The 21,850-nt window shown below is 46.4% G+C and overlaps 1 protein-coding gene across 5 annotated transcripts in view; it reads left to right on the top strand.

Annotated features, from left to right (window-relative positions):
- Positions 1-21,850, top strand: part of SPEN (spen family transcriptional repressor) — a 103,316-nt gene that overhangs the window by 79,065 nt on the left and 2,401 nt on the right. For all 5 annotated transcript variants that reach the window (XM_035019711.1, XM_035019710.1, XM_035019708.1 and 2 more), the window contains 6 exons: positions 2,920-3,045; positions 4,338-4,451; positions 5,459-5,572; positions 6,464-6,564; positions 12,751-20,890; positions 21,308-21,808. In XM_035019711.1, coding sequence (XP_034875602.1) covers positions 2,920-3,045; positions 4,338-4,451; positions 5,459-5,572; positions 6,464-6,564; positions 12,751-20,890; positions 21,308-21,808 — 9,096 coding nt within the window. The remainder of the gene's footprint in view (positions 1-2,919; positions 3,046-4,337; positions 4,452-5,458; positions 5,573-6,463; positions 6,565-12,750; positions 20,891-21,307; positions 21,809-21,850) is intronic.

Below are 21,850 nucleotides of genomic sequence, written 5' to 3'. Positions count from 1 at the left end.
GTCCATCCAGCTATCCATCCTTATCTGGGTAGGGACAGCAGTTGTTAATCTTTCAGGGGTGTGTGTGTGTGTGTGTCTATCCAGCTATCCATCCTTATCTATACGCTGATGTTGTAAGCAAAAATCTTATTTTTTTTAGTGACGTAATCTAGAGAATAAAACATTTGTGCTTGTAGCTGATCTAACCTCATCTTATAGGGAGTAGGGACGAGAGAGAAGTGGTTGGTAGAAAGTCAAGAAAAAACAGAAGGTATATATTTAGAGAAACAGAAAAACATACATTTTCCTTTCTTCTTCAATTAAGTTCTTTTATCATATACTCTAATTGCAGCTGCACTGCCTGCTTCGGTGAGTGACCTGGAGTTCACCTGCCTCTGTGGGCTCCAGCTTTTCTGTCTTTAGACAGTGATCTAATACTTAATTTGCTCATAGGCATTTATGAGTTAATTCATAATTGATAAAACTTTCAGACTTACATTTGAGTGTGGCTGCTACTTTGAATTTTGGGGCAGTATAAGAAGTTGTATTTGGACACATTAGGTACATTTTCATCAACAGGGTTGCTGAAAATGGCGTGATTATTGTGTTTTAAGAGCCATGCTTCTCAGTAAGGTGGCCACGTCAACATTCTGTTTGAAAACCACATCTCGTGTTTGCAGTTGCTTATGAGGGTAACTATTTTTTGACACACAAACTTTGGGAAAATGGTCTGCTGCTTATCGATAACAGATTATGCTATAGCTAGAACAACCTGTGTGGTGAGTCTACCCACCAGTACTCTTTGGAGACCTATTTCTGACCTATCTCTTAAATGGAGTTATCCTGGGTTGTTACTTTCTACATTTTGGTGAAAATCAGCTCCTGCTTACCATTACTTAAGTAGAACTATTTTGAATATAAATTACTGCTTTTTTAAAGGACTCCTCAAATAGCTCTTTAAATGCATTATTCATTTTGCTCTATTTCAGCTTTCAATTATTGGCTTATGACCCTTAAGAGGCTTCTATCATCACAATACTTTAGATTGTGATTTACAGAATACTTTAGATAATCACAATATGGGTCATTATTGTTTTAAGTATAAGTTTTGCCTCTCTGGACCATTTTCATGTGTAGGTAAGCCAGATTTTTACACCACCTTGTCTGAGTAGGCAGGACCAGAGTGTCAGGTGTGAGTACAGGTTTCAAGCATTCTAAAGAGATAGAGCTAGGGGCGCTTGGCTGGCTCAGTTGAAAAAGCATGGGACTCTTGATCTCAGGGTTGTAAGTTTGAGCCCCATGTTGGGTGTAGAGATTACTTAAAAAATAAATAAACTTAAATAAAGAGATGGGGTTATGCCTTTATAGAGTTTCTTTAATCTAGGGATGGTGTTCTGATACATCTTCACAAAGTAGTTTGGGTATTTATATATTGATTCTGGATATGAGAGGATATATATCCGTCACCAGGCTTGGTTCCATTAGATACACTGACAGAATGAGTCTTCTAATTTAGGATTGCAAATTTTAAATCACTTTTTGAGGGGTGCCCGGGTGGCTCAGTTGGTTAAGCGTCTGCCTTCGGCTCAGGTCATGTGGGATTGAGCCCTGTGTCGGGCTACCTGCTCAGCTGGAAGCCTCCCTCTCCCACTCCCCCTGCTTGTGTTCCCTCTCTCGCTGTGTCTCTCTGTCAGATAAATAAAATCTTAAAAAAAAAAAAAACCACTTTTTGAAAACTTGATTTCTTTCTTTCTTTTTTTAAAGATTTTATTTGGGGCGCCTGGGTGCTCAATCCGTTAAGCATCTGCCTTCAGCTCAGGTCATGATCCCAGTGTCCTGGGATCGAGTCCCGCATTGGGCTCCCTGCTCCGCGGGATGCCTGCTTCTCCCTCTCCCACTCCCCCTGCTTGTGTTCCCTCTCTCACTGTGTTTCTCTCTGTCAAATAAAAAAAATTTTTTTTTAATTTTATTTATTTGAGAGAGAGAGAGAGAGTGAGAAACAGCATGAGAGGGGAGAGGGTCAGAGGGAGAAGCAGGCTCCCCGCTGATCCCAGGATCATGACCTCAGCCGAAGGCAGTCGTTTAACCAACTGAGCCACCCAGGTGCCCCTGAAAACTTGATTTCTTTACCATTTGTACTCTTCTCAGATACTATATTTTAAATGGCCTGCCCCTAATAAGGATTTTAGATTGTTGCAGAAGGGAATTACAGTTGGCCCTTGAACAGCATGGGTTTTAACTGCATGGATCCACTTATATGTGAACTTTTTTTCCTTAATATTTTCTTAATAACATTCTCTTTTCTCCAGCTTACTTTAAGAGTACAGTAATAATAATATATACAAAATACGTGTTAATTGCCTGTGTTATCTGCAAGGCATCTGGTCAACAGTAGGCTGTGGTAGTTAAGTTTTGGGGGAGTCAAAAGTTATATGTGGATTTTCAACTCCCTTGGAGTTTGGTGCCTAACCGCCCCCCTGCCCCTGCGACCACACTGTTGTTCAGGGTCAACTGTATTTCTTACGTTTTTATTAAATAAAACCTTTATTTAATATTTTTATTAGGTTTATTGCCTTTTTCTTTATTAATCTTCTCTGTATTGTTCCAGTTTTAGTATATGTACCGCTTTGAAACAAGTACAACCTTTTCGTTATAAATTTCTCTTAACACAGGTATTGTGGATTTTAAATTTTGAGTTTGCAATTTCTCTTCTGCAAAGAGCTTCACATAGGAAGGTTTTCATGGTTGTGACTAAAAAATGCTGTGTTGTATAGTCCTTTCAGGCTATTTACAATTGCATCACGATGTACAATTTTAACTAAGAAAATGATTTTTGGGAATATGACTTGCTTTGAGAAATTCGCACCTCATTTAGGTTTGGATTATTCTGCTTTTTTTCCTTTTGGCATGTCACTAAGTGGTGCTCATTGGCTTTTTCAGGATATTGATATTAAGAAAGTAAATGGAGTTCCTCAGTATGCATTCTTGCAATACTGTGATATTGCCAGTGTTTGTAAGGCTATTAAGAAGATGGATGGGGAGTACCTTGGAAATAATCGCCTCAAGGTAAAGGACTTTGCATAAGTTATCGTGCTGTTATGATTTGTTACGATTTGGAGGTTTTTTGTGTGTATGTCTGATTATTTAAAATTGCAGTACAGTTAGATAATCATAAAGGTGATATAATTCTTTGCATCCTCATCCTATTATACTATAAACTGAATTAATACTTGCTGGGGTACCTGGCTGGCTGAGTCTGTAGAGCATGTGACTCTTGATTTCAGGGTTGTAAGTTCAAGTCCCATGATGGATGTAGAGATTACTTAAAAAATAAAATATTGGGGCACCTGGGTGGCACAGTGGGTTGAGTGTCTGACTCTTGGTTTCTGCTCAGGTCGTGATCTTACGGTCGTGAGATGCAACCTCGTATCGGGCTCTGTTAGCATGGAGTCTGCTTGAGACTCCCTCTCCTTCTACCACCCTCATAAATAAATAAATAACTCTCTTATTTTATTTTATTTATTTATTTTTTAAAGATTTTATTTATTTATTGCAGAGAGAGGCAGGAGAGAGGAAACAGAAGCGGGGGGAGTGGGAGAGGGAGAAGCAGGCTCCCCACGGAGCAGGGAGCCCGATGCAGGGCTTGATCTCAGGACCCTGGGATCGAGTCTCGCATCGGGCTTCCTGCTCAGTGGGGAGCCTGCTTCTTCCTCTCCCTCTGCTTGTGCTCTCTCCATCAAATAAATAAAATCTTAAAAAAAATTAAAATTTTATTTGAGAGAGCAAGCGAGAGAGCGCAAACTAGGGGAGGGAGAGGGAGAAGCAGGCTCCCCGCGGAGTAGGGAGCCAGACACAGGGCTCAATCCCCGGACCCTCGGATCATGACGTGAGCTGAAGGCAGATGCTTAACCGACTGAGCCATCCAGGTGCTCTGTAAATAAATAAATCTTTTAAAAAATTAAAATAGGGCTGCCTGGGTGGCTCAGTTGGTTAAGCATCTCGGCTCATGTGATCCCGGGGTCCTGGGATTGAGCCCCACCAGGGAGCCTGCTGCTCCCTCTGCTTGTGCTCTGTCAAATAAATAAATAAAATCTTTAAAAATAAATAAAAATAAAAAATAAAATCTGGGAGGAGAAAAAAAAGCTAAGTGCCTGGAGTCCATAAACTAAAATGTGATGAATTAATACTTGCTTAGCCTGGCAGAATTGGTTTTATATAAATTTCTATTTGATTTTAACCAGATGGTTGCCCTTTGGGATGATGGTCGATAAGATTCCTACAGAAGACCGGTCTTTTTCAGAATCTGTAGTTGAATAATTGGTGACTTTACTAATAGAAATTTCACCTCTCCTATCCAGCTGGGTTTTGGAAAAAGCATGCCTACAAACTGCGTGTGGTTAGACGGGCTTTCTTCAAACGTGTCGGATCAGTATTTAACACGACATTTCTGCCGATATGGGCCTGTGGTAAAGGTAAGTGGGAGGTTTTGGTGTTGGTGTCAAGTTACTTCGGACTTCTATTCTCGGTATTCTGTCCTGTCAGCCCCAAGTTTTAGTGTTGACATTTTCTTTAATTACTCATAACTTGTCATAGAAGGGCATCTGTGTCTATTAGCTTATGATATGAGGAAGTATTTTGGAAAACTATTTTGAACTAGCCAAGATTAATTTTGAAACTAATTTGCATAATACTGTTAAATAGAATGTTTCTTAGGGGTTTTTATAATTTCATCTCATTAAAATTAGTCTATTTATATTCACATTAATATGTAATTGACTTCATTAAAAAAACAAGATGACTTTAAAGGGACGATCATACAACAGAATACACATCTAACCGATGTTGGTAATGTACATACCTGTGCCCAGCAGGAGGAGGGTCTCTGGACCCCATTCCATTATGTGAAAGGAGAGCTTTGAACTCCTTAAGAGCAGATTCACACTGTGGTGGGCACGGCATTTCTTTCAGTGTAGCTTTTGTCATTTGGAGAGACACACATCATAAAGACTGCTAGCATAAATAAAAAATCCAGCAGCTTTAAGTTAAGAATTCTACTTATAACCAGAATTCACTGAAATTTATTGTTGATTCAGTGTTCTACATCGTTTTCTCTCTTTCAAGCATGTGGTTTTTTGTTTTTTTTTGAGCCAGAACTATAAGGATGCTTACTTGAGTATAGTACAGGACTCAGTCAACATGGAAAATAAAATACAGAAAAGCAAAATAAAGGCATGATATACTTCAAGCCACAATATCCACAATTGTAAACAGTCCCTCCACATTTTTATTGTGTGTTTTCACTACAACATGAATCACCAGGAAAACCCTAATATTTTTTCTAGAATAAAAAATATATAAATATGTTTTTTCTTTGCAGCATCCTTGAGACTTAGGATTTTCTTGGGACTGACACTTAAAGTCTAGTGGATGAGGCTCTTATTTGGTTTTTGTTTTGTTTTTTTGTTGTTGTTTTTTATAGGTGGTGTTTGACCGCTTAAAAGGCATGGCCCTGGTTCTCTACAATGAAATTGAATATGCACAAGCAGCTGTAAAAGAGACCAAGGGGAGGAAAATCGGTGGGAATAAAATTAAGGTGTGCAGAATGACTTTAAACAGAAGTGAAACAGAATCATATTGAGATCCCACCCTCTTAATAATGCATTTTGTAGGTGGCCAGCAAGGGGAGTGGTTTATAGGATATGCACTGTATGTCCTGTTTTTAAAGGGAATATTACTATTTGTATACTTGGCTACTTGAGGCCACAGGGTCATTAGCCACAGAATTTTCCCTAAAAATCATGTCATTCAAGGAAATGTGCTTCTTTACACTCCAGGTACCGGATGCTTACATGTATGCTCTTGGTGCAGGCTGGCCCACATTCACATGTGGGTACCTGCATGCCCAGGAGCTCAAAGTATGACTCATTCCAGCTTCCTGAATGATCCTCTCTTCCTCTTCTCCTGTTCATGATAATTTGAAGGAATTTATGCACTTAATACCTATGATGGTTAAATTGAAACGAGTCTTTTGAAATAAGATACTGAAAGATGATGGGTATCATAGGCTTAAATGACTCTGAGGTCCAGCTGTGAGTGAAGTTTAAATGTTCTTCCATATTTTATTTTATGTTCTAACTGTGGTTCCAGCAAATTTACATCTAACACAGATTCTGGGTTTAGTTGATCTGATTATTTGGCAACTCTCAATAGGTATTGTTTCAGTTTTCCATTTTGCCTTTTCCACTCCTTCAGTATTGGGTTCTGAGACCTTAAGTTATAGTTCTATATCGAGATTTCTATTGAATTTGAGAGAGATTTCACGTTAACAAAATGCAGTTTCAGTTAGGACTATTTTTAGTTGAGACAGATTGCTCTTGAAGTTTATCCAGAAGGCTATGTTAGGAAGGATTTTCAAATTCAATAATGCTTTCCATCTTGAAAACCTGAAACTTGAATCAAACACCTGCTATTCTTTCTTTTTAAGGTGGACTTTGCAAATCGGGAAAGTCAGCTGGCATTTTATCACTGTATGGAAAAATCTGGTCAAGATATTAGAGACTTTTATGAAATGTTAGCAGAAAGAAGGTATGTATTTTTTTTCCCCAAGTAAGAAGGTATGTATGTTAAACCTATCAGCATAGCTTGGATTTTAAAATACCAAATACATCAAATTTAAATGGGATTACATTTTATTTTTCACCCCTTATTTCTACACTTACCCCCAAAAAAACTCCTTTCCTTTTATCCCCTCATATAGAAACACAGGTTTATTTTTATGAATTCTGTTTTCATGTGGCTCGTGGGATTTAGGTTAAGCTGAATACATTTCTCACTGAATGCTCCTAGAATTTGAAAGAGTTACCGTTTTGCTAGGTTATAACTTTATGTACAAATCATCCTGCTTAACAGTTTTAAATTGAATATGATAACATGTTGAAGAGCACTGCAAACTAAGTGCCCTGTATATTTAGTAATGACAACATCCAGATTATTACTGTGCATGTGCTCATACCGTTAGTAAAAAAAAAAAAAAAATTGAGGGGCCCCTGGGTGGTCAGTCCATTGAGTCTCTGGCTTTTGATCTTCACTCAGGTCTTGATCTCAGTCAGGGTCGTGAGTTTGGGCCCCACATTAGACTCCACACTAGGCGTGGAGCCTACTTTAAGAAAAAAAAAAATTTTTTTTTTTTAAATTGAAAAAGATTATCAAGAGCTTTCTTTGTTTTAAATTTGAATCTTCTAAAGAATTTGTCAATCAGTAAGCCAAAGCATATATAAATTGGTAACTTCAGCAATATAGAAGGAAACCTTATTTACTCCTGTTAATTTTTTTGGTCATGGTTATGTAGTATTTGATTTTTTTTTTTCCCTGCTGCTTGTAGGAAACATTGCAGTTCCGAATCATTTTAATAAGTCTCATAGTTCGGACCAGGCTATCTCTGTTAGCTTAGAACTGTCCCCAAACTGATGATTGACTCTTTTTTAGACTGAATATATTAAAACACCCTAACATAGTGTCATCAAGTGCTTCAATAGCCGATCACATTTGAAAATGGAAACTATCATCCACATGGTCAAGCTGTTTGTCCAGACACACCTCTGTGATTAAGTCTCCTGGAATGTCACCACTGGATCTCCACCTCTGTACATAATGTGGTAAAAGGCTGTGTGTGAAAAATGTCTTTAGACACTCTGGTTTAGGTATAAAAGGGGGGGTCTACAACAAGTAGGAGTCAGATCCTGATTGTGTTGCCAGAAACCTGTGGAATATATTCCCTTTTTACTGCCTGTTCTTGCCACTTTATTTTTATTAAAGTCATAGAGGGTATATATATTTTTTTGAGTCATTTCCTTGTGGAATACTGTATGGCAGTCATTGAATACTGGGAAAGTTTTTTTTAATTTTTATTTATTTTTAAAGATTTTATTTTTAACTAATCTCTACACCCAAATGTGGGTGTGAACTTATAACCCCCAGACCAGGAGTCACATGCTCTACCAACTGAGCCAGCCAGGTGGCCCTGGGGAGGGGTTGGTGTTTTTTTGTTGTTGTTGTTTTGTTTTATTTTAAGATTTTACAGAGAGAGAGAGAGAGCAAAAGCAGAGGGAGTGGCGGGCAGAGGGAGAGGGAGAAGCAGGCTACCCATGGAGCAGAGAGCCAGCCCAATGCGGGACTTGATCCCAGGACCCTGGAATCATGACCTGAGCTGAAGGCAGACTAACTGAGCCACCCAGGTGCCCTCGCATACACTTACTATGTTCAGAAAGTTTCCTTTTATTCCTGCTTTGATAAGGTGTTTGGTTTTTTTGTTTTGTTTTATCATGAAAGGGTGCTGGGTTTTTTTTTCATTTGAAATGATCATGTGTTTTTTCCTTCATTCTATTAATATGGTGTATAATATTGATTGAATTTTGTAGTTGAACCATCCTTGCATTCTTTTTTTTTTTTTTTTTTTTAATTTATTTATTAGAGAGAGAACACACAAACGGGGAGTGGCAGGCAGAGGGAGAGGGAGAAGTAGACTCCACTGAGCGGGGAGCCCGATGCAGGACTCGAGCCCAGGACCCTGGGATCAGGACCTGAGCCGAAGGCAGACGCTTAATGGCTGAGCCACCCAGGCTCCCCCTTGCATTCTTTTTCTTTAAAAATATTTAATAATGCAATAATGATTTAATGAAAGTTTTTAAAGTGGGTTGTAAAGCAGTAGGGTACAGTATGACCCAATTTTATAAAACAAAAGTACATATATGTAAAGAAAAAAGACTGGAAAGATATGTATACACATACACATAGAATACATATATGTACATACACATACATAAATTTATATATAGCAGCATTTGTATCTATTTCAGGGTGGTTAGATTATTAGTGATTTTTTTTTTATTATTATTAACATATAATGTATTATTTGTTTCAGGGGTACAGGTCTGTGATTCATCAGTGTTACACAATACACGGTGCTCACCATAGCACATATACCCTGGAGAGGTTTTTAATTTTTTTTTTTTTTTTTTAAGATTTTATTTATCCACTTGAGAGCGAGAGAGACAGAGAGATAGTGAGAGAGCACAGGCACGGAGGAGAGGGAGAAGCAGACTCCCCGCCTAGCAAGGAGCCTGATGTGGGCCTTGATCCCAGGACCCTGGGACCACGACCCAAGCTGAAGGCAGACGCCCAATCGACTGAGCCACCCAGGCACCCCTGAGGAGGTTTTGTTTTGTTTTGTTTTTTAAGATTTTATTTATTTGACACAGAGCGAGAGCGTACAAGCAGGGGGGAGTGGCAGGCAGAGAGAAAAGCAGGCCCCCCGCTGAGCAGGGAGCCCCAGTGGGACTCGATCCCAGGACCCCAGGATCATGACCTGAGCAAAAGGCAGTCACTTAACCAACTAAGCCACCCAGGCGCCCCGGGGGGAGGTCTTTTAAATGAAAAATGTACCCTACAGCCAAATTCCCAAAAGCTTGAACTTCTAAGGATTTGATAGTTTTTCGCCAGTAGATGAATCCACAGTCCTTTAGCCAGAAAGTCAGTTTTGATACAAGGCTTTCCTCTGTCGGTTTGTGTATGTGTGTGTGAGGGAGGGTGCATGTGCATATATCGGAGAATATGTGGGTCTGTGGAGAGAGAAAAACGTTTTCCATCCTGGCTCCCCAAGTAGCAGTTTGAAGGCATTGTTAACATTTTAAGTGCTGATAGGAATCCTTCCCCATAAGCTAGTGGAAAGTGTGTTGGTGGTCTAGTGGCACCTAAGACATAAAACATCCTTTAAGATCTTCTGTGCATACATGAAATATTTTTCAGAGAATAGTGTCTTGTGAGGGTTGGGTAATGCTGTGCGGGTGTTCATTTTTGTATGTTAACACTTAAATTCACTCATTTTACTAATGGTCTGGCTCTGGCTTTGTTCTTTCGTTCTTACCCATGGTTATTTATTCCTGTTGAATGGAGTTTATCTCCTAATGTAGGAAGCAGGAGGATGTGGGACTTAACTGTGACTCCGTTTTGCCCCATTTGCCACTAAGATGGCAGTGCTTATGGAATAATTCCTTGCAGTAGAACTTGAGGTTCTTTGCCCTTTGCATAGAGTGGAAGGAAGTCATCCCACTGGATAGTTAATGCATGAACGAAAAAACTGCTTTACCTCTAATGATAGCTTAGCTCAGGAATGCAGTGACCGATTTGCATAGGGTACTGCAGTTTAAAAGTAGCATTTCATTTATTCCCTCAAATACTGTGTCAGAGAGGTAGGGCCGTGACTCTTCTCCTGTGTTACTTTTGGTAGGAACTGAAGACTAGATGACTTTGCTGATAAGGTCACAGGCCAAGACCGTGGGCTGGAGATAAGCCCAGGGCTCCTATCTGCTAGTGCGTTGAGCTTTAAACACTTTACCAAAATGATTCTCAAGGTGAATTTACAAGATCCTGTTACGCTTTAGGTGAATTTCCCACCTCCTTAGGGGAGTTGGGATATTGTGCAGTCATGTGAACAGAGTTATCCGAACACCTGGCTTTTCCAGGTTCTTTGGAGACCCTTTTGTCCAGGGTACAAGCGTGCAGCTGTTCTGTCTCCTGCTTGCCTGGCTCTCTTTGAGGGCAGGAGCACGCATTTCTTTTGGTGGTCAGGGCCCAGCAAAATACGTGCCAGATCAGTACTCATTAGACTGAATAGCGCTCCAGCACTAATGTTTACATGTACGCCTTTGATTTATGTGACTTCACATTTTTGGATATAGTTTTAGTTTGATTAATCTAAAACATACCTGAGACTGTTTTTATAGTATGATTTTAAGCCTACTCTGGGTTTTTTGTTTTGTTTTGTTTTATTTATTTGAGAGAGAGAGAGAGAGAGAGCATGAGAGGGGGTAGGGTCAGAGGGAGCAGCAGACTCCCCGCTGAGCAGGGAGCCCGAAGCGGGACTCGATCCCGGGACTCCAGGATCATGACCTGAGCCGAAGGCAGACGCTTAACCAACTGAGCCACCCAGGCGCCCCAAGCCTACTGTTAATGTGGGCAGTGAGCCAGTGACCATTCTAGGTGTCTTAATCACTTTATATTAGAAAGCATACAGTGTGTTTACCTTTATGTATGAAAAGATGCTTCTTTGGAGTTCGTATTTATGCTGGCAATGAATTAAATTAGCCGAGTTCCATGCTTAGTAACATTTATTTTAAGGTAGCTGGTCATTATTTAGGCAAAGAATCTGATTCCTGTGGAACTTTAGAAAGATCATCTTGAATCCAATTAAAGTAATACAGAGGTACCATAAAATGTTCTCTTTGGACTGAGAAATTCTGTATAAATACATACAATAATGTTTTATTAATGCTTCCAGTGTTTGAATGTTCAGTCTTAGATGCTTCATTTGCTGTGGAGGGTGGGATAGAGCATCACGCAGTAGTAGCTTTGACATATTTTTCTAAGGTTCATTCTTCCAGCAGATACTTGAGTGCCTCCTATGAGCCAAACACTGTTACAAGAAGACCCGAAAAAAGCTCCTGCCTTTTAGGGGCTTAAGTTCTAAATTCTTTGTGTTTCAGTAAAGCCGCTGATGGCAGTGCTGTGTAGAGTGTATGACCTTGAGGGGACAGAAGTGGAGAGTGAGCAAAAGAGAAAGAATTGGTCTGTGTTACGGGTGAATTTCATTTTATCCATCAGACGTGTTCTTGTGTGTACATTTAATCCTATCGTGAATGCCCATGGGTAGGTCACTGTAAGAGAAAACCACGGTCAGTTCCTTCACAGTTGAGAAATCCTCTTACAAAGCTTGTGTTCAGGTGGTGGCTTGGGGAAAAGTAACATTCCTGAAGGCCAAGGATGTGCCTCACAGTATGTCAGAATCTTATTTAATCTTCTTAAGAGCCTTATGAGGAAAGGTTACCACCATTTTACAATTGAGGAGATAGCCGAGGGAGACTGGCCCCCCCCAATGTGTTTTTTTTTTAATTGTGAACTGAGAGGTATTATCAGTATCATGTGGGTCACGTAGGTGAGAGGATTTCAGCTAACTTATTCTGTTTTTCCCTATAATGGGTATGTTTCCCAAGTTGTGATAATATCTTTTGACAGAAAAGTAATTATGAAAGACTTAGAAATGTGGGGATGTGATACTGTTGAATACTAGTGCTCATTATAAGTCATGACACCTCAACCAAAAGAATAAAAAAGGCTGAAGTGCTGTCCAGTAGAGACATAATGCAACCTAAATTTGTGGTTTTAAATTTCCTAGTAGACACAGTAAAAAATGAAAAGGTAAAATTAATTTTATTTAACTCAGTATGTCTAAAATATTATTTCAACATATAACCAATTTAAATAAGTTACTGAAGAATTTCTTTTTTTTTTAAACTAAATCTACCAAGTCCAGTGTGTATTCTGTATTCACATCTCAAATTTCAAGTTCTCAGTAGCCACGTGTGGGTTGTGGCTACGGATGGTATTGGATGGTCCACTTCTAACTAATGAGTAAACAGTGGCAAATTTTTTTTTTTTAAGATTTGATTTATTTGAGAGAGAGTGAGAATGAGCGGGGGAGGGGGTAGTGGCAGAGGGAGAGGGAGAAGCAGACTCACCACTGAGCAGGGAGCCCGATGTGAGGCTCCATCCCAGGACCCCAGGATCATGACCTGGGCCAAAGGCAGACACTTAACTGACTGAGCCACTCAGGCGCCCAAGATCTTTAGAAGCAGGACTTTGTCATCTTGTGTGTGATTTAATGTGTCAATGATAAGAAAACAAAAGAACTAATACATTGTTTTTCGTATTTGGTAGAGAGGAACGAAGGGGATCTTATGACTATAGCCAAGATCGTACATATTATGAGAATGTTCGTACTCCGGGCACATATCCTGAGGATTCCAGACGGGACTATCCAGCCCGAGGGAGAGAATTTTATTCAGAATGGGAAACTTACCAAGGAGACTACTATGAATCACGATACTATGATGATCCTCGAGAATACAGGGATTACAGAAATGATCCTTATGAACAAGATATTCGGGAGTACAGTTACAGGCAAAGGGAACGAGAGAGAGAACGTGAAAGGTTTGAGTCTGACCGGGACAGAGACCACGAGAGGAGGCCAATTGAGCGCAGTCAGAGCCCAGTGCACTTGCGACGCCCACAGAGTCCTGGAGCATCTCCCTCACAGTCGGAGCGGTTGCCAAGTGATTCTGAAAGGAGGATTTACAGCCGATCCTCAGACCGAAGCGGGAGCTGTAGCTCACTTTCCCCTCCAAGATATGATAAACTTGACAAATCTCGTTTGGAACGCTATACTAAAAATGAAAAGACAGATAAAGAAAGGACTTTCGATCCTGAGAGAATGGAAAGAGAGAGACGCTTAATAAGGAAGGAAAAAGTGGAAAAGGACAAAACTGAAAAGCAGAAACGAAAAGGAAAAGTTCATTCCCCTAGTTCTCAGTCTTCAGAGACAGACCAAGAAAATGAGAGAGAACAGAGCCCTGAAAAATCAAGGAGTTCTAATAAATTGAGCAGAGAGAAAGCTGACAAAGAAGGAATAGCAAAAAACCGCCTGGAGCTCATGCCCTGTGTGGTTTTGACTCGAGTGAAAGAGAAAGAGGGGAAAGTTATTGACCATACTTCTTTGGAAAAGCTGAAAGCCAGGCTTGATAATGACAATGCCAAGTCTTCTGCCCTAGATCAGAAACTTCAGGTCTGTCAAACGGAGCCTACAAAGTCTGATTTGTCTAAACTGGAATCTGTTCGAATGAAAGTGCCAAAGGAAAAGGGACTGTCTAGCCACATCGAAGTGGTAGATAAGGAAGGTAGGCTTAAGCCCAGGAAGCACCTAAAACCAGAGCAGACTGCTGACGGGGTCAGCGCTGTAGATTTGGAGAAACTGGAAGCAAGGAAGAGGCGTTTTGCAGATTCCAATCTGAAAGCAGAAAGGCAAAAATCAGAAGTCAAGAAAAGTAGTCCAGAGTTGGAGGATGCTCGGGTCCTTTTAAAAAAGCAGCCTGACCTATCATCTAGAGATGTCATTCTGCTGAGGGAAGGAGAGTCAGAAAGAAAGCCTGTGAGGAAAGAAATTCTTAAACGAGAATCTAAAAAAATCAAACTAGACAGACTTAATGCTGTTCCCAGCCCCAAAGACTGTCAGGAGCTTGCCAGTGTTTCTGTTGGGACTGGCTCAAGGCCCAACTCAGACCTGCAAGCGAGGCTGGGAGAACTGGTATGCGAATCTGTGGAAAATCAAGAAATCCAGTCAAAAAAACCCATTCCCTCAAAACCACAACTCAAACAGCTGCAGTTATTAGATGATCAAGGACCAGAGAGAGAAGATACTAGGAAAAACTATTGCAGTCTTCGTGATGAGACACCTGAATGTAAATCAAGCCAAGAGAAACCACATTCAGTAAATACTGAAGAAAAAATTGGCATTGATATCGATCACACGCAGAGTTACCGAAAACAAATGGAGCAGAGTCGTAGAAAACAGCAGATGGAGATGGAAATTGCCAAGTCTGAGAAGTTTGGCAGTCCTAAAAAAGATGTAGATGAATATGAAAGACGGAGTCTGGTTCACGAGGTAGGCAAACCCCCCCAAGATGTCACTGATGACTCTCCTCCCAGCAAAAAGAAGAGGATGGACCACATTGATTTTGATACCTGCACCAAGAGAGAGAGGAATTACAGAAGTTCACGCCAAATCAGTGAAGACTCCGAAAGGACTGGCGGCTCTCCCAGTATCCGGCATGGTTCCTTCCATGAGGAAGACGACCCTGTGGGCTCCCCTAGGCTCATGTCAGTAAAAGGGTCTCCTAAGGCAGATGAAAAAGGTCTCCCCTATTCTAACATAACAGTCAGAGAAGAGTCCTTAAAGTTTAATCCTTATGATTCTAGCAGGAGAGAACAGATGGCAGACATGGCCAAAATAAAGCTCTCTGTCTTGAATTCTGAAGATGAACTAAATCGGTGGGATTCTCAAATGAAACAAGATGCCAGCAGATTTGACGTGAGTTTCCCAAATAGCATAATTAAGAGAGAGAGCCTTCGAAAGAGGTCTGTACGTGACTTGGAACCTGGTGAGGTGCCTTCTGATTCTGATGAAGATGGTGAACACAAGTCCCACTCACCCAGAGCCTCTGCTTTATATGAGAGTTCTCGGCTGTCTTTTTTATTGAGGGACAGAGAAGACAAACTACGTGAGCGAGATGAAAGACTCTCTAGTTCTTTAGAAAGGAACAAATTTTATTCTTTTGCATTGGATAAGACAATCACACCAGACACCAAGGCTTTGCTTGAAAGAGCTAAATCGCTCTCTTCATCTCGAGAAGAAAATTGGTCTTTCCTTGATTGGGACTCCCGTTTTGCTAATTTTCGAAACAACAAAGATAAAGAAAAGGTTGACTCTGCTCCAAGACCTATTCCATCCTGGTACATGAAAAAGAAGAAAATTCGGACTGATTCAGAAGGAAAAATGGATGATAAAAAAGATGATCATAAAGAAGAAGAGCAGGAAAGACAAGAGTTATTTGCATCTCGTTTTTTACACAGTTCAATCTTTGAACAAGATTCCAAGCGATTGCAGCATCTAGAGAGAAAAGATGAAGAATCAGACTTCATTTCTGGTAGGTTGTATGGGCGGCAGACATCTGATGGAGCAAACAGCACAGCCGATTTGATTCAAGAGCCAGTAGTTCTTTTCCATAGCAGATTTATGGAACTCACACGAATGCAACAGAAAGAAAAGGAAAAAGACCAAAAACCCAAAGAGGTTGAGAAACAGGAAGATACTGAGGATCCTCCTGAGACCCCAGAATCTGCTTCTGAGAGTAAAGAGTCAGAACTGAAGACTCCCCCTCCGATTGGGCCTCCTGCTGTCACAGCTGTAGTTCCAGAGTCCGCGTCGTCGTCACTGGAGAAGACGATAGCCAGCGACAAAGCAGGGGAGGTGCCTCTGGTGACAGAAGAGAAGCCCAGGGAGCCGGCCTCCACCTCCGAAGAAGCGAAGCCTGTGTCTGAGCAGGCTGCCACCGCTGTGCAGCAGACCCAACAGGTCGACCTGCCCTCAGGGGTGGACACCAGTAAAGATGCTGCTGGGGCTCCGTTGGCTGTGGAAGAGGACTCATCCGCTGACCAGCTGCCTTATCTGGACACCAAGCCTCCAACTCCCGGGGCCTCATTTTCCCAGGTAGAGGTCACCACAGATCCAGAACCTGATGGTACCCAACCACTTTCAAAACCAACTCAGAAGCCTGAGGAAGCTGATGAGCCAAAAGTGGAAAAGCCAAACTCAGCTGCTAATGTTGAGCCTAGTGCAAATCAGAAAGCTGAAGTTGTCCCTGAGGTCCAGCCTCAAGCTTCTGAAGACACTGAGGTTGATCCTCCAGTTGCTACAAAAGAGAAAAAGCCAAACAAAAGCAAGCGTTCCAAGACCCCCATTCAGGCCGCCGCAGCAAGTACCGTGGAGAAGCCTGTCACCAGGAAGAGCGAGCGCATAGACCGGGAGAAGCTTAAGCGGTCCAGTTCTCCTCGGGGAGAAGCACAGAAGCTTTTAGAGTTGAAGATGGAGGCAGAGAAGATTACAAGGACCGCTTCTAAAAACTCAGCCGCAGACCCAGAACACCCTGAACCAAGTCTGCCCCTCAGCCGAACGAGGCGCCGGAATGTGAGGAGTGTCTATGCAACCATGGGTGACCACGAGAGCCGCTCTCCCGTCAAGGAGCCCATGGAGCAGCCACGAGTGACCAGGAAGAGACTGGAGCGAGAGCTGCAGGAGGCCGCAGCGGTCCCCACGACCCCAAGGAGGGGGAGGCCTCCGAAAACCCGCCGTCGGGCTGAAGAAGATGAGGAGACCGAGGTGAAAGAACCAGTTGAGACACTCAAACCAGCTGAGGGATGGAGGTCCCCACGAGCCCAAAAATCAGGAGCTGCTGGTGGCCCACAAGGGAAAAGGGGGAAAAATGAGCCAAAAGGAGATGCTGAACGTCTGGAAGCGGCCGCTGAGGTGAGTCCCCAAGGAAGCACGAAAGAAAATAACACAAAATCCAAGGCTGATAAAGAAGAAGCAGGAAGTGAACAAAAACGTGAGAAAAAAGAAATGAGCACAGACAGAAATGCACCAGAAGCCCCTGCAGTTGAAGTGGTGGAGAAGAAAACAGCCCCTGAAAAAAACTCCAAGTCAAAGAGAGGAAGATCTCGAAACTCTAGGTCAGCAGTGGACAGATCTGCAAATCTGAAAAGCGTGGACACTGGTGTCAGTCCAAGTGTGGCGGCGGGCGAGAAGGAAGCGGAGGTGGTGGCCGGCCCCGCCGAGAAGAGCGAGAGTCCCCAGAAGGAAGGGAGTTTATCATCCCAGTTGAACAGCGATCCGGCTCCTCCGGACAAGGTAGCGGAGGAGGAGGAAGGTGTGTCTGCCTCTGCGCCGCCCCCGGAATCCAGTCAGTCAGCCAAGCAGACGGAGCTGGAGCAGGCCGTGGAGAACATCGCAAAGCTCACCGAGGCCGCCTCCGCAGCCTTCAAGGCGGCGGCCGCAGGTGCGCCAGAGGGCCTCTCCACCGAGGACGGGGACAAGCCAGCACACCAAGCAAGTGAAACAGAACTGGCTGCAGCCATTGGCTCCATCATCAACGACATTTCTGGGGAGGCAGAGAATTTCCCAGCAGCGGCACCTTACCCCGCCGAATCCCAGACAGATCCACAGGCCCGCTCTCAGGCGCCGCAGCCCCCCGGGGAGGGCATGGAGCCTGAGACCGATGAGGCGGTGTCTGGCATCTTGGAGACCGAAGCTGCTACAGAATCTTCTGGACCACCAGCCAGTGCCCCTGACCCCTCAGCAGACCCAGCAGATACCAAGGAAGCTGGGGGGAACAGCAGCGGGACCTCCCAGCCAGTGCCAGAAGCCAAAGGCTCAAAAGAAGCAGAAGTCACTCTTGCTCGGAAAGAGAAAGGCCGCCAGAAGTCAAGTCGATCACGTCGCAAACGGAATACAAATAAGAAACCAGGGGGCACTGCAGAGACCCACATCCCTGAACCTGACCAAGTTCAATGCAAGAGTCCTGCTACAGATGAGGGGACGGCAGTGCCACCCCCAGAAACTCCACAGGAAGAGCAGCAGAGAGAAAAGCCCCAGTCCACTCCGCCTGAGTCCTGTGCTTCGGACCCAAGCGAGACTCCATCCGTTGAGAATCTGCCCCAAGAAAGCGGCGTTGAAGAGGAGACTCCCACCAGAGTGCCTGCGCTCCCAGACCTTCCCCCTCCCTCCCAGCCAGCACCAGTGGAGGATGAACCTCAAGCCAGATTCAAGGTGCATTCCATCATTGAAAGTGACCCCGTGACCCCACCCAGTGACTCAAGCACCCCCACCCCCACGATCCCTTCGGTAACTGCAGCAAAGCTCCCACCCCCTGTTGCCTCTGGGGGGGCCCCACACCAGAGCCCCCCTGCTAAGGTCACCGAGTGGATCACCAGGCAGGAGGAGCCTCGGGCTCAGTCCACCCCGTCTCCAGCTCTTCCCCCAGACACAAAAGCTTCCGACATTGACACCAGCTCCAGTACACTGAGGAAGATCCTTATGGACCCCAAATACGTCTCCGCCACTGGCATCACTTCCACGAGTGTCACGGCCGCCATTGCGGAGCCTGTCAGCGCTGCCCCTTGCCTGCATGAGGCACCGCCCCTGCCTCCAGTTGAGCCCAAAAAGCCACCTTTAGAAGAGAAACCAGCAGCTCCAGCACCCAACACCTCTGACACACAGGCCCCAGAGGTTCCAGTAGCCGCGGAAAAGGAAAAGGTGGCTCCAGTCATTGCTCCCAAAATTACTTCTGTGATTAGCCGGATGCCCGTGAGCATCGATTTGGAGAACTCACAAAAGATAACTCTGGCAAAGCCAGCTCCTCAAACCTTGACCGGCCTGGTGAGTGCTCTGACGGGCCTGGTGAACGTCTCCTTGGTCCCCGTGAACGCCCTGACCGGCCCCGTGAATGCCCTGAAGGGCCCCGTGAAGGGCTCAGTGGCCACTCTGAAAGGCCTGGTGAACACTCCTGCCGGCCCCGTGAACGTCCTCAAGGGGCCGGTGAATGTTCTCACGGGGCCGGTGAACGTGCTCGCCGCCCCGGTGAACGCCGCCGCGGGCACGGTGAACGCCGCCGCCGCCGCGGGCGCCATGACTGCGGGCGCGGTGACCGTCACAGCGGGCACAGTGACTGCCGCCTCTGGCAGCGCGACCGCCACCAGCACAGGCGCGGTGACGGCGGCAGGCGCGGTGGTGACGCCGTCGGCAAAGGGCAAGCCCAGACCCAGCGCTAACGAGAACAGTCGGTTCCACCCAGGGTCTATGTCTGTGATCGACGACCGCCCGGCAGACGCGGGCTCTGGCGCTGGGCTGCGTGTGAACACGTCTGAAGGGGTCGTGCTGCTGAGCTACTCGGGGCAGAAGACGGAAGGCCCGCAGCGGATCAGCGCCAAGATCAGCCAGATCCCCCCGGCCAGTGCCATGGACATCGAATTCCAGCAGTCGGTGTCCAAGTCCCAGGTCAAGCCTGATTCTGTGGCCCCGTCACAGCCTTCGCCCAAGGGCCCCCAGGCTCCTTCGGGCTTTGCCAACGTGGCCACTCACTCGACTCTGGTACTGACTGCCCAGACGTATAACGCGTCTCCCGTGATTTCATCCGTGAAGGCTGACCGTCCGTCCCTGGAGAAGCCCGAGCCCATCCACCTCTCCGTGTCCGCACCTGTCACCCAGGGTGGTACGGTGAAGGTTCTCACCCAGGGCATAAACACGCCCCCAGTGCTGGTTCACAACCAGCTGGTCCTCACCCCAAGCATCGTCACCACTAATAAAAAGCTTGCTGACCCCGTCACCCTCAAAATAGAGACCAAGGTCCTCCAGCCAGCGAATCTGGGGTCCGCTCTCAATCCCCACCACCCTCCTGCTCTGCCCAGCAAGCTGCCTGCAGAAGTGAACCACGTTGCCTCGGGGCCCAGCACCCCGACAGATCGAACGGTCTCCCATTTGGCAGCCACAAAGCCAGATGCACATTCTCCTCGACCCAGTGGGCCTGCTCCGTCCCCGTTCCCGAGAGCGTGCCACCCCAGCAGCACCACGTCCACGGCGCTCTCCACTAATGCCACGGTCATGCTGGCGGCAGGCATTCCTGTGCCTCAGTTCATCTCCAGCATACACCCAGAGCAGTCTGTCATCATGCCGCCCCACAGCATCACCCAGACCGTGTCCCTTAGCCACCTGTCCCAGGGCGAGGTGAGAATGAACACGCCCACGCTGCCCAGCATCACCTACAGCATCCGGCCGGAGACGCTTCACTCGCCGCGGGCCCCTCTGCAGCCCCAGCAGATAGAGGTCAGGGCCCCGCAGCGTGCGGGCACACCGCAGCCGGCCGCGGCTGGTGTGCCGGCCCTGGCCCCCCAGCACCCTCCGGAGGAAGAAGTGCATTATCACCTCCCTGTTGCTCGGGCTGCGGCCCCCGTGCAGTCGGAGGTGCTGGTCATGCAGTCCGAGTACCGACTGCACCCCTACACCGTGCCCCGGGACGTGAGGATCATGGTGCACCCGCACGTGACGGCGGTCAGCGAGCAGCCCCGGGCGGCAGACGGGGTGGTGAAGGGGCCGCCGGCCAGCAAGGTCCCGCAGCAGCCCGGGAAAGACGCGGCCAAGACGGCGGAAGCCAAAGCGGCCCCGGCCCCCGCGCCCCACGGGGAGGCCCGCATCCTCACGGTCACCCCCAGCAACCAGCTGCAGGGGCTGCCTCTGACCCCACCTGTGGTGGTGACGCACGGCGTGCAGATCGTGCACTCCAGTGGGGAGCTGTTCCAGGAGTACAGGTACGGAGACATCCGCACCTACCACGGCCCCGCTCAGCTCACGCACACTCAGTTTCCGGCCGCCGCCTCCATCGGTCTACCTCCTCGGACCAAGGCTGCCGCTCAGGTGAGTGCCGCGCCGCCGCGTCGCCCCCTGCGCTGGTTGGGGCACCAGCGCCGGCCTGGACACGTGTCGCCCTTTCTGTGAGTTTAAAGAGGCGCTCCCCAAATTGCAGGGTGAGGGAATTCGATCACCGTGCGGAGGGCCGAGACCCGGGAAGGCGCTCTCTGGGGGGACCTGATGGGGGGCGGTGCCTCCTTGCAGGGGTGTGGGGGAGAGTGAGCGGGTGACCTCTCCCCGCAACCCTCAATGCTGAGTGCCCGAGAGGATCACTGCTGTGGGCCTGACTTCCAGGGGGTGCCTGCAGCTGACCCTGCCCGGGAGCCCATGGCTGGGGAGTGGGGTGGGGGTGGGGGGCGGTGGGCAGGGTGCCGGGGGTAACACGCTCTCCTCTCCGTTCCTCTCTCCCCTGCCGAACTCTAGGGCCCAGCTCCTGAAGGTGAGCCCTTGCAGCCCCCTCAGCCTGCACAGTCTACACAGCCTGCCCAGCCCGTGCAGTCCGCACAGCCTGCCCAGCCCACGCAGCCCTCCCAGCTCGGCCAGCCGGGCCAGCCACCAAGCAGCAAGATGCCTCAGGTGTCCCAGGAGGCGAAGGGGACCCAGACAGGAGTAGAACAGCCTCGCCTCCCAACCGTACCTGCAACCAGGCCAGCCGAGCCTCATGCCCAGGTTCAGAGGGCGCAGGCAGAAACCAGCCAGACCTCCTACCCCTCCCCCGTGTCCGTCTCCATGAAGCCTGACCTCCCGGCCCCTCTCCCTGCTCAGGCTGCCCCGAAGCAGCCGTTGTTTGTCCCCACAACCTCAAGCCCCAGCACCCCTCCAGGACTGGCTCTGACGCACACCGAAGCCCAGCCCGCTCCCAAACCGGATTCTTCTCCACACTTGACTTCCCAGAGGCCTGTGGATATGGTCCAGCTCCTGAAGGTAAGCCTGGGCAGGGGGCCTCCCCGGCTCCCCTCCGAGCTT

This window comes from Mirounga leonina, unplaced genomic scaffold, assembly GCF_011800145.1.
Source record: "Mirounga leonina isolate KUSES-001 unplaced genomic scaffold, KU_Mleo_1.0 Mir_173, whole genome shotgun sequence".
NCBI lineage: Eukaryota > Metazoa > Chordata > Mammalia > Carnivora > Phocidae > Mirounga > Mirounga leonina.
The sequence above is the reverse complement of the archived record's forward strand: the minus strand, read 5'-3'. Positions and strand labels throughout refer to the sequence as shown.